Below are 12,585 nucleotides of genomic sequence, written 5' to 3'. Positions count from 1 at the left end.
TGGATGAATCTTCATCCACGTGTCTTTGGGAATTGTGCATAGCTTATCTGAACCAGTTTATTTGCAAAGTGTTTTTCTGTTCGGCGTGATGACGTTCAATGTCCCCGACAACGTCTGTAGTCCCATTTAGCAACTTGTTAGCAGCCGTGTTTTTCAATACATGTAAAAGCTTTAATAAACACGAGTGGGGGTATTACTGGTGTACTTTATGTCGTAGAATGAAACGGGGAAAATATTTGGAGCTTGTGTTCACCACAGACCTTATTTCAGGCTTTTAACCAAAATCCCATTTTAAAAAAACACTCATTGACTTCGGGCACGATGGAACCGGAAGAAGAAGAAAAAAAGGAAGAATTCATAAAGTAAGAGCTCTATCTCTGGTATTGGAATGGACTCTTTGATAGATTAGATTGAAAGAAAATATATGGTCCATGCAACAAAGCTTTTTCCTCACAAAGTAAAAGAAATATCTTCTAAATTAATTCATAATATTTATTTAAAATAAAAATTCAGATCGGATTTTTACACTAATTGCTCTTTTTCGTCAGAATGACACTGAAACTCCCCTTCACTTGTGTTGGGCGTGCAGTTATACTTTGCAGCTTTGGAAAGATGTTAGTTTGTAACTAATATCTTGCAGAGTTTTTCAACGAATCCCAAAACTGTCATTTTTGGATTTGTTGAAGCAGATCTAAATGCCTGCTTTATAATAAACCTAATTATTTTCCTATGTAGATTATATATTCATAAATGTAAGTTTTCGAATGGTAAAACATTTATTTGGTTACAATTTCATCTGACAAATTCTCTTAACAAAAAAGCACTCAGGACATGTACAGTTTGCACGGCCTACAAACGTTTTACTGTAATTAATGAGTAATTTTCTTTTAATTTGGGCAATGCCCCCCCCCCTTTTTTTTAAAGTTACTATCTAGTTCTACTTCTGTTTTGAGCTATGGTGTTGTTTAAGTGTTTTCTTTAACTATTACTTATATTGCTGTTATTCTTAATACTTATTATGTTCTATTTTAGTTCTACCATACTGTAAACTGAATGTTGAAATAATGCATTTAAGCAAACAAACAAACAAACAAAAAAAACCCCGATGGAACCGGAAGTGCTAAAATACAAACTCGTTTCCGGGTTTTGCATACAAAATTTCGTCATCCATCTATTCAACGAGTTACTTTCTTTTTTTTCTTTCTTTCTTTTTTTAAATGCATTTATACAGGATTTGCATACAACTTATTTATACATATATAATGTAAAAAGTAACCCAGCTACAACATGAACAGCTCAACAAAATTAAAATAAAAACATAAAAAAATAAAGAAATAAATTAATAAATGTATTTGTGTTTGTTTGATGACTTTTCAGGATGATGATGATTGTTTTTTTTTAAAATTATTATTATTATTATTATAGTGTTGATATAAAACAAGAATGAAAGGAATACATTTAATAATAAATTAATTCACGAAATTATTGATTAATTTAATTGGAGTTATACGTAAGCGAGCTCCAATATAAACAGCTAAACGATGTCTTTAGTCTTTTTAGTTGTTTGTATTTATTTATTTAAATCATTTTACTTAGGCAACATTAAAAATAATTATAACTTATTTACTTATACCTACAATTTTATATATATATATAGGCAAAATTAAATTTTACTTTCATTTATTATTTGATTTTATTTTTGTTGGGGTGTGTTTTCTCTGGTTCCGTCTTCGAGCCAGCGGCTTTTATTTTGGTAACATCAGCGGATATCGTACGATGTCAACAAGCTGTGCGTGATATGTTTTTATTTAGCCGTTACAGAGAGACGAATCTGTGGTTCAAGCAGCCCGCAGGTGAATAAATGTAGATGTGAGGAGGCGATTAGCGGCTTACAGTCATGAACGGAAGCTGTAATGCGGTACTGGATAAAGAGGAACATGTTTTAAAGCTGGGAGAGAGCTTCGAGAAGAAAGCCAAGTCCTCCTTCCACACCATCAGATGTGAGTGAAGCGCCTGATTCTCAGCTTCTCTAATAGTACTGTCCGAGACCCAGGAGCCGATACCGCGTATTATCGCGAGATTTCGCATAACGAGATTCACTGTATCAGCATATCGCCTGCTAGCATAACAGCTAATGCTTATTTAGTTCTCTTTACAACATCGTGCGCGCTCTCATTCATGAATTAATCAAGAGCTTGTTGATTTAAATCATGACTACCGTCAAAATGTCCATTTTTCATTATTAATTTAATGTCTAGAACACCAGGAACGAGACTGTTGATAAGGAGATAAAGCCTCATCTCGGAAACGGTGTCCAGCACAGAGCTGCTCAGTTCTCCAATCTGATTGGTCAGAAAGTGTTGATTAGTTTTCCATAACATCAGCTCTGACTATAGTGATTCAATTGACAGGTTTACATTCCCCTCCGAAACTACTGGAACGACAAGGCCAATTCGTTTTGTTTTTGAGCCACAAAAGTTCTGGAACCAAGATTAACCTCTACCAAAGTGACGGAAAGGCCAAAGTATGGAGAAAGAATGGATCTGCTCATGATCCAAAACATACAAGTTCCTCTGTGAAACATGGTGGAGGTAGTGTCATGGCTTGGGCTCGCATGGCTGCTTCTGGCACAGGCTCACTAATCTTTATTGATGATGTAACTCGTAATGGTAGCAGAAGAATGAATTCAGAAATTTATGGGAACACTTTGTCTGCCAATTTACAGAGAAATGCACCCAATTAATCAGGAGGAACTTCATCATACAGCAAGACAATGATCCAATTAGGGTTAAAAGACGCTTTATCCAAAGCGACTTACAAATGAGAAAATTAATGCACTTGTTCACTATAATAACAACAAAACGATTTAAGTTGTACTTTTATGTAGGTGACGCTTGTTTATTATTTGTGGTGGGAGTCTCCAGTGTGCATCTGTCCTTTCTTTCCTTTCTTCCTTCTTTCTTTCATTCTTTCTTTCTGTCTTTCTTTCTTTTTTTCTTGTGGAAGGAGTCTCCAGTGTTTTGTCCTAGTTAGAGGTAAAGCCTGAGAATCTGAGTATCGTGACACGAAGAATTTGACACGTTTGTTAACTCCACGAAAGAGAAAGATGGAGGCTGATGAGGGATCTTGCATATTTATTCTTGTTTTTACGTTCCCGTCCTTTTCGTGGCAGATGATTTTAAGCCGGCTTCCATCGACACGTCGTGCGAAGGAGAGCTGCAGGTGGGAAAAGGAGACGAGGTCACCATTACGCTCCCACACATACCGGTGAGAACATGTTTTCTTCTTTATGTTCACAATACCCGATCTTACGTCCTCAGATTTTTACTGCGATCGATCGTTGTCGTTGTCGATCTCTAGGGTTCGACGCCTCCCATGACGGTCTTCAAAGGCAACAAACGGCCGTATCAGAAAGACTGTGTCCTGATCATCAACCACGACACCGGCGAGTTTGTGTTGGAGAAGCTGAGCAGCAGCATTCAGGTCAAGAAGACCAGGTGAGAGTGTCGATTTAAATAGAAATCATTTTGAAATGGGTTGAAGAGTTGAATGTTTGGTTGACCTTTGACCCCTGTGTTGTTTCATCAGAGCCGAGGGCAGCAGTAAGATCCAGGCTCGGATCGAGCAGCAGTCGGTGAGAGCCAATCAGCCTACGTCTCAGTTCCGAACTCCTACTAAACCCATCGTCGGGGTGAAGACGTCCCCGAGTAAAGACAACCCGTCTCCTGAACCCCAGCTGGACGACATCAAGAGAGGTCTGACTGTCTCACATTCACCAAAAATATTCTCTCTCTCTATCTCTCTCTCTCTCATTTTCTTTGCTTCTCTTTCTTTCCATCTCTCTCTCTCTCTGTGGATGCCCTCTTTTTTTTTCTCTTTCTTTCCTTGCCTTTCTTTCTGCCTTTCGTTTTCTCTACCTCCCTGTCCTTGTCTCTTTCATTCTTTATGTCCCATTACACTCTCTCTCTATCTCTCTCTCTCTCTCAGAGCTGCGGGCGGAGGTGGAGATCATTGAGCAGATGAGCAGCAGTGGGAGCAGCAGCTCCTCAGACTCGGGCAGCTGTTCAGGCAGCGGAGACGACGACAGCTCCAGCAGTGACGGAGAGCAGGAGAGTGCAAACCTCCAGCTGTCCCCCAGCCGAGAGCCTCCAAGCAACGGCACAGAGAAATCGCAGGGCAACAACCAGCTAATGAACACGCTGAGTGAGTATCTCTCTCTCTCTCTCTCTCTCTCTCTCACTCACTCATACAGAAATTCACAACTTCCATATTAAACACTTTAAAGCCACTGCAACAGTTTCTACTTTAAAAATGGTTATACTAATGATCATGAGTATTTTTACAAATTATAAATTCTATATATATATATATATATATAATTTATAAATGTATGTATATGTATATGTGTGTGTGTATAGAAGTCCATGTTGGTGTTTGTTATCTCATCAGGAAACGATCTGCAGCTGAGCGAATCAGGCAGCGACAGCGATGACGACTGACGTCTTCTTATCATCCCTCGCTCGGCGCTGTTCTCTTCCTTATTTTCCCTCAACATCGTGACAAGCTGCCTGTGCTTTTTATATAGAGCAGAAGTTCTAGTTTTATTAAAATTATTTTTATTTAATTAAAATATATTTTAAGGCTTGTTGCAGGATAAAAAAAAAAGCATAGCGTGAAAAAGCATTCATATACACCGTATGTATTACAGTTTGGCTTGATTTTGGTAATGCATGTCCATATTCGGCCAAACGAAGGTCAAAAAGGGGCGGAGCTTCGAGTTTCAATGTGATGGTCTAACCACTAGCTTGTCTTTTCATTCCTTGAGCTCAATGTAGTGTTTAGCATGAAATAATGCGTTCAGTTACACAACGTATTTTGGTCGTGATGTCGTACTATCACGATACTATTTGTAATCACAATCAGGCACGATTAACTTAAGCACCACTTCAGTGGAAGACCGGGAAGATTCTCCACCAGGGGGCGATGTCCATAGGCTACATGTCCACTGCGCGCCGGGAGTAGCGAATAAAAAATGCGCTGTGGGATTGTGAGCGGCGAGAGCTTTTGGGGGAAATATGTTTTGTTTTTGTTATGCGAATTACCGCGTAACGGCGACTAATCGAACAAACGACAACTTTTTATCATTGTGTATGTTCACGTCGTACCACTTGCGCATATTTCCGTCACGAAAATATTTTTAGAACCAAGTTATCTCGTCATTTATTCGAAATACACGATTTCAGGTTCTGTGTTGTAAACAGACACGCCCCCTCAAGAGGCGTGACACTCACAAAGAGAAGAAAGGAAGGAAGGGAGATATTCACGGCGTGTTCAGTGGACATTTAGTCGTAGGTTCGCTTAAATTCTACGTAAACACCTCGTGCGAGTCAAGTTTCCGAAATTTGTTTTTGTTTGTGTATTTTGCTGTCATTTCGTAACGCCACCATGCTGTGAACTTCACACCTGTCACGAAGCGCCCTCGCCGTTCATCTGCACTCATGAAGTTCATCCGAAGCTGCTTAGAACAGAGGCAAAAAAAGGGTCACATGACACGACAGTTGCTTCTTCTGTATAGACAAAGAAGGAAATATTATATGAATCAAACAGCGTAACTGTAAAAAAAAAAAAAAGAAAAAAAAAAAAGGATTTTAGCCTTAATTGTAGCTATGTGTAGAGATTTTTAACTTAAATTCTGATGAACATGGGTTCGAACATTTGCTCAAGACTAAGAGTCAAGGTCAGTATTGTGAAATATGAATGCTTTTTGCTCTTCGAGTGTGATGTTAAAACTGCAGTGTTTTTTCTTTCCCGTGACCGTGTGAATAGAGCAATAAAGAGCTGTTTTCTGAAACATAGAAAGTCCAGGATTCGTTTTTTGAGCTTCATTCACAGAAGAGTTTGTAACGCTTGTGTGTGTGATGAGCTTCATTGAAGCAGCATACTCTACACTTTAGAAATGAAATCTGTCTAACCTTTTTGTTTTCTTTGTTTACGTTTGCAGGTCAGAGCACTGCTTTAGTTCATGATGTTAAAGAAATTTGCTAGTCAAATTTTATTCTTTATTAAAGACACCCTGTAAATGCTATTCCCAAAGAAGATGGGTACTAGGGGTCTAACACGATAATGCTATCAATAGTGCTGCAATTATTTGGATCTGGATCTGAATTCGAATTTAAACCCAATTTACACTACGTATCCAGACTCATGCGACCCTGACCAGGATAAAGCAGTCAACCGTTACTCATTAAAGTCGAACTGATGCTATTTACGTGGTGATGAACAAAAGGAAGTAAGGAAGGAAGATAAAGAAAAATGCTTTATGATTTAATTTGAAACCTGAGTGCAACTACAACCGATTTCAGAAATATATGTAGAGTATAATGTTATACAAATAGTAATCCGTTTGTTTTAAAAGTATATAGAGAAATTATCAGCAAAAATAAAATTAATTAAAAGAAAAAGAAATCATACCCCCCCCCCCCCCCCCCCCAGACATTTTCAACCGAGTATACTTTTATTTTGAAATTAAAATACAACAATAAACCACGGTAGGCGTGATAAGCGCGGGCTTCCTATTATAACATTTGGGTATTTTATTGTACCGGAAATAGTCATATTGCATAGATTCTGCGTACTGCAAACTGCTTTTTAATAATAATAATAATAAACTTTAGATTTACTATAACTAGTATGGATCATATTCCATTTTAAACAACCTGTTCCGCGCAGAAATCCATCTTTACGGAAGTAACGAGTTAACTTTTATTTTGACAACCCGTTAGTGAGTGTGGTTTTTAGCGTTACCCGCTTCACTGCGCCGTTAACGTTAGTGACAGTGCCATGGCAACGGCGACGTGAGCGCACGCGATAAGATGCTGGCGCTCGTGAAGCACCGGTAACGCTTGCAGAACTTCACTCGTGGGTCTCCAGGAAAGGTACAGCAGCAGCACACACTCGTGCAGCAGAATAAAAACCCACTTTACATTAAAGAGTGCTGCTAAATTAGCTCTGTGGCAGCGCTACAGCTGGGCTCAATAACAATAGCTACTTGGCGGATATCCGGTGCACTACATAGGGTGTGAAAGCAGTTGTTAAGTTCGCGTGTATAGTGAGCTATCTAGGGAGTGTCGAGTCATTTGGGATTGGTCCCGGCTTTCGCTTATACAGACACCAAGCTAACTGTAACTAGCTTATCTAAGTACTTAAGCTCATTAACGTTAGCTTTCAAGCCGGTCATAGTACCGCGTATTATCTTTTTATTCAAAATAACGCGACGGAAATGATTCTGATTATGAAATGATTGCTGAATTGATTTGAGCCAGTTTAGCTAATGTGGCTTTATATTTTAATGTAGCTTTCATTTCCTAGCTCAGCTCATTATAATATGTACAGAAAACATATTCCACAAATGAAACGAACCCAAAAAACAAACTTGTAAAAGGTATTTAAAAATGATTTAAACCAAATTAGAGTGTAAGTTTTTTTTTTGGAGCGTACGAGATCACTGTTATTTTTTCATATTTTGAAAATGTGTATTACAGTTTTCTGTTCAAATATGCAAATGAGACAGTCGAGCGTGTTGACGCTAATTTGCATATCGTAAATATTCATGAGATAAAAACAACGGGGTTTGACAAGAGATGCTGTCTTCTGTCAGTCAGTTTATTCAGCAGTATACTGGATGTGCATTGTATTCCCCATCTTTTTCTCTCTCTCTCTCTCTCTCTCTCTCTCTCCCTCTCCCTCCCACACACACACACTCCTTCTCCTTCCTGGATTAGCTGTCACTCCCACCTGCTTGTTCGTCAACTATTAGAAAAGCCGCTTGGCTCCTAATGAAATCCTTGGCCATGTGGTTTGCTCGCTATTGACCAGAGGATTAAGTAAGGAATTAAATTATTGGGGCTGTGCAGTTCTAGAAAAATAATCGACAATGGGGTGTTGAGAAGTCGATTTATTGTCTTATACCACAACAGTTGGCCAACAACATAACACACTACCGGTCAAAAGTTTGGAGACACTCGACTGAAATGTTTCTCATGATCTTAAAAAGCTTTTGATCTGAAGGGGCATGATTAAGTGTGTGAAATCAGTGTCGTAGACAGAAATATAATCGTGCTGACGTATTCATTTCTTTCATTAGAAAACTAACATTTTATTTACGAAAAAAATATGTTTTTAAACGGACGACGGAGCGAAATATCCCGAAAAGCAGCCGATGAGTGTGCGACGTCGGTGTGAACTCCTTTAATACGGTTTAAAAAGCATCTCAGGGAAATTCCTCGAGAAAGCGCCAAGAATACATTTCTGGAAATTCTAGGCAAAAAGCGTGTCTACTTTGAAGATGCTAAAATACTAAATTATTTGATTTATTTTGGATTTTTCATCACGACATAATTCCCATAGTTCCATTTGTGTTACTCCAGAGTTTTGACGACTTTATTGTTATTATAAATTGAGGAAAAATAAAGAATCTCTGTGTCTAAACTTTTGAACGGTAGAGTATATTTCTAATGAAATAATTTTTTTTTTTTATCAGTTTATAGTTACATTTAATATTCTTGAAAGAAGTTCTGATCACTTCCATCATAGCAGCTATCGTTCAGTGGTCATTCCTTCACTCACTTTTTTCCCCCCTCTGTCTTGAAGTTAATAAAACAAAAAAAAATCCTAAATTTGTCCAGAAATTGGAAAGCGTAAAATAAATAAATAAATAAATAATCGTACTGACTGTTACAGAGTGCTGATACTGGAGACTCCTTCCATAAATGCTAAATAAACGTCTCCTCCAGCAGGTTTTCAGTTCATTTTAGTAGGTGTAGTGCATATGGAGCGGAGCGTCCACCATAGAAGTCCATGTACGTCGTTACTATAGGAACAATAATGTGTGAGAATGAGCGTGTTACACACACGAGAAATACACAATGTGTAGTTCAACCTGTGATACTGAACAGTAATATTTTTTTTTCTTCTTCTTCTTCTTCTTCTTCTTCCCCCACCCGCACTTTTCCCAGAGCAGCGAGATGTCCCTGTTTAAGGCGCGGGAGTGGTGGTCGGCCGTGCTGGGCGAGGGGGAGGAGTTCGACCAGGGCTGCCTTTGCCTCGGAGATGTGGACAACAGCGGAAGTGGCTACGGTGAGCGACCGTGCAGAGTCACACGTCAGTTAGACACACGTCAAGTTAAACCTTTAAAGTCCCCATGAAATCAAAATGGAAGTTTTGTGGCTTTTAGTGAATGAGTATTCCAGACGTAATATTATCTATTAGCTAGTGCGCTCCAAAACAACGACTAAACTCGCATTGAGAAGATATACGCGTTCAAAATGTACAGTCTCTCTCTAATACCAATACGGATCAACGGTTTCGATGACCTCATTCTGCACTTCAGCTTCTCAGCAGATTTTCTGTCCAATCAGATGCCCTCTAGAATCTGACGTTACAAAAATCAGCTCGCCGTTGTTGAGCGAGAGAAAAAACATCGTCGAGTAAAATGTGTCTTTGGCTGTTCGACCTCGCATGTTTTACTCAGTCTGGGGGGAGGAGCCACTCTGTGTGTCCCGCCCTGATTTTAACATATCGAATAATGCTTCACCTGGGACTACAAACATGTTTTTATTTTAGATGAGAAATGAAAGCTTTCACGTTCAGATAGATAGAGAGAGTGTTAGTCCAAATTACAGCCCGTGTTCAGTTCAGGTTATTTCCTTTATTTGCAAGATGAAGTCGTCAGTAATAGTGAAACTTCAAAGACATTAATGATACAATAATGAACTTGTCATACTGAAACAAAACTGGGAATGACTGCGTGTGTATGTATATTTGTGTGTGTATGTTTGTGTATATACAGCAGCGTTGTTGATTCATTTCCTATAACAGCACGCTCCCAAGTGTTTTATTCCTTGTGTGTATAACCTTCTACTCTACGGATGTCTCGACTCTTTATAGATAAGGTGGTGGTGGGCAGCTACATGGGAATGCTGCGGATTTTCGCCCCCCACGCCACCAGGCCGGCCGAGCAGATCGGAGTGGACGCCCAGCTGCTGGAGGTCCACCTGCGAGACCCCATCATCCAGGTGGAAGTGGGCAAGTTTGTCTCGTAAGTCATCACTGGGTCAGGATGAGCCAGAGCAGCAGAAGCATCAAAGGGACGAGTGTGATGAGTGATCCAAGAAATCTGCCTTTGCATGAACCTGTGTACCGTGTGTGTACGTGTATATTTGACTCCATCTTTGACTCGAGCTTGCGTAAAGCATTTAATCAGCGCGTTTAACCCACGGTTACCTGGTTTAGATGTTTAGAGCGATACGCGAGTGAAAATATGAACACGGCAGAGGATCTCCGCTATCTGTCACATCAAATGTTTCTCAAAATGATGCCTCGGCATCTCAAAACATTTCTTCAACTGATGACGCTGCATGTTAGTCGTGACGAAGTCTTTTAACGTTCAGTCCGTACGGGATTTCGAGTTTTTTTTCCGATTTGTGCGGCCAAAAATGCTCGATTTTGCCGCAGGTTTTTTTCCCCGCCCCTAAAATTTAGGACGCAAAAAATCCCACTCGCGGGAAAGTGTTCCGCACGATCTTTCGCAGTGATGTTTGTCGGTAAACGAGACCTTTTAGCCGTACTCGCGACGTGGAAATCTGTAAACTCCCTAGTTTGCTGCTCTTTAAGTAGTTTTCAGTACGCTAGTGTGATATGTAGTTATATTTGTATAACTGTATGTCTTTAAGCTCTTCTGGGTTTCTCTTAGATGAAACCCATGGGTTTTCTTTTCATTGGGTTCAGAGCGTACAGGAGGTACGAGTGTAGAGAAAGTATTTGTATATATTTTTTGGCACAGCGTTCCGCCCTGTGGTCCGGGGCCACGTTTATAACCGTCCCTTTTGGTTTTTTTCTCTCCCCCAAACAACGTCTCGGGGCCGAAAGACACGACTGTTTCTCAGGCGAAACCGCAACTCGAGCGGTTTCTGTCTCGGTTCTCTCGCATCGGGAAAGGATTTTGGAACGGAGGAGTGTGGCACGTGTCCAGCGCTCGTACAGCCGGGACTTCTTAATTCTCTGATCGCTCACACGGGATGATGTTTCTGTGGTCAGGATGTCTCCGGATTGTGAAGGACCAAATGTGATTTCAGTTCTGTGTCTCCAGGTGCTCAGAGCTGCTTCACTTGGCAGTGCTGCATCCCAGAAAGCTGTCCATCTATGCCGTCTCAGGTTAGTGTCCTGCGAAGAGGTTGTACTTTGTACGTAAGTCCAACTTGTTTCCCCAATCGGATTCAAACCACGGTTAGAAACCTGACAGGAACGACACTAGGGGGCGTGGCTGTTCAAGGACAGCGTGGTATCAATAACAGCACATCCTGAAGTGTTTTATTCCTCTTACTCTACAGTCCTTATGATTTTCATTTATTCAAGAATGCCAAATCATACTTTTTATCCGTTTATTGTTACATTTAATGTCCTGGAACAACTACAAATTAGTTCCTGTAATCATTTACATTATAGCAGCTATTATAAATAGTTACCTGTCTTTTTTTTTTTTTCTATCTCTCTTTCTCTTTTGGCATCAATAATACAAAAAAAATGCAGCAACGAATGATAGTGACCGTTTTCAAAGCACTGAAACTGGAGACTCCTTCCGTAAATGGTAAATTAAACGCCTCCTTACAGAAAATGTCACCATATCAGTGGTTTATTTATTTATTAATTTAGTCTTGGATTACCGTATGTGGAGGTCTGCGGTGAAGTTCCTGTGAAGCGGTTGGAATAGAAACGAAGCGTATTAGCGTAAACCGTGCTAGTGTTGGCAGTTCTGGTGTTATCTGGTGACAAATGAATTCTGACCAATCAGATTAGAGAATTCGACAGCACTTTGGTAATCAGAGCTGAATGTGGAGATCTATATTTAAAACCCTTTTCTCGAGGCAGTAATATTGTGTTCTTCCTCTCCGCTGTTTTCAGGTACTGCTGGGAACGTGGAACACGGGGATCAGTACCAGCTCCGACTGGTTTACGAGCACAACCTGCAGAGGACGGCCTGCAACATGACCTACGGCCCGTTCGGAGGGGTCACCGGTGAGCCTTTAGCCAGTGAAGGACGCCGTCGTCGCATGCTTTAGTACTCAGGGTTCACCATTTTCTTTTATAAGGAACTGTCGCGTGGAAAAATGCACACGAAAGCAACATGTTCGGTGCTCGGTGTTTGCATCTTTTACATTTCCTGTGTCTGAAATCGCTCCCTTATTTACTTGTTCACTTTTCACTATAAAGACTGTTTTATGTAGTGCATTACGCAAGGGGCAGGAGTAACACAGACGCACACTTATCAGTGAGCGCCCTAGAAACACATCTTCGTGACCGGCCATAATGTAAACAACAACGTAAAACCGCCAAATAAACCTATATTGTATTATTAAATTAGCAGTATTAAAGTATTAAAATTCATTTCGTACTCATAAAGCGACTCTCTGCAGGGTCCAAGCACCCTTCGCAAACTGCACATGCAGTGTGTATAATAAATGTATAATTATTAATATGGTGTCGTTTTCTGTAAGGAGATGTTTATTTAACCTTCATGTAAGGAGTCTC

The 12,585-nt window shown here is 40.0% G+C and overlaps 2 protein-coding genes across 7 annotated transcripts in view; both read left to right on the top strand.

Moving 5' to 3' along the window:
• Nucleotides 1-227: 227 nt before the first annotated feature.
• eaf1 (ELL associated factor 1) lies at nt 228-5,595 on the top strand. 2 transcript variants are annotated; one of them, XM_053651221.1, is made up of 7 exons: nt 228-362; nt 1,813-2,000; nt 3,173-3,267; nt 3,361-3,497; nt 3,589-3,755; nt 3,988-4,203; nt 4,419-5,595. In XM_053651221.1, the coding sequence occupies exons 2-7, from the start codon at nt 1,898-1,900 to the stop codon at nt 4,490-4,492; spliced, it is 792 nt and encodes a 263-aa protein (XP_053507196.1). In that variant the 5' UTR covers nt 228-362; nt 1,813-1,897; the 3' UTR covers nt 4,493-5,595. The 2 variants fall into 2 exon arrangements, with proteins under 2 accessions (XP_053507196.1, XP_053507197.1); XM_053651222.1 differs by lacking the exon at nt 228-362 and having other exon boundaries at nt 1,741-2,000; nt 4,450-5,595.
• Nucleotides 5,596-6,607: 1,012 nt separating this feature from the next.
• The window catches only part of bbs9 (Bardet-Biedl syndrome 9), a 113,832-nt gene continuing 107,854 nt past the window's right edge, over nt 6,608-12,585 (top strand). For 2 of the 5 annotated variants that reach the window (XM_053650934.1, XM_053650932.1), the window contains exons 1-5: nt 6,612-6,935; nt 9,015-9,135; nt 9,946-10,096; nt 11,147-11,211; nt 11,959-12,072. In XM_053650934.1, coding sequence (XP_053506909.1) covers nt 9,024-9,135; nt 9,946-10,096; nt 11,147-11,211; nt 11,959-12,072 — 442 coding nt within the window. In that variant the 5' untranslated portion in view covers nt 6,612-6,935; nt 9,015-9,023. Of the gene's footprint in view, nt 6,936-9,014; nt 9,136-9,945; nt 10,206-11,146; nt 11,212-11,958; nt 12,073-12,585 lie in introns of those variants that run through there. The other 3 variants (XM_053650936.1, XM_053650933.1, XM_053650935.1) reach the window with 3 other exon arrangements.

The sequence above is a fragment of the Ictalurus furcatus genome, chromosome 20 (assembly GCF_023375685.1).
Source record: "Ictalurus furcatus strain D&B chromosome 20, Billie_1.0, whole genome shotgun sequence".
Taxonomy (NCBI): Eukaryota; Metazoa; Chordata; class Actinopteri; order Siluriformes; family Ictaluridae; genus Ictalurus; species Ictalurus furcatus.
Note: the sequence above shows the minus strand (reverse complement) of the source record. Positions and strands in the feature narration are given on the sequence as shown.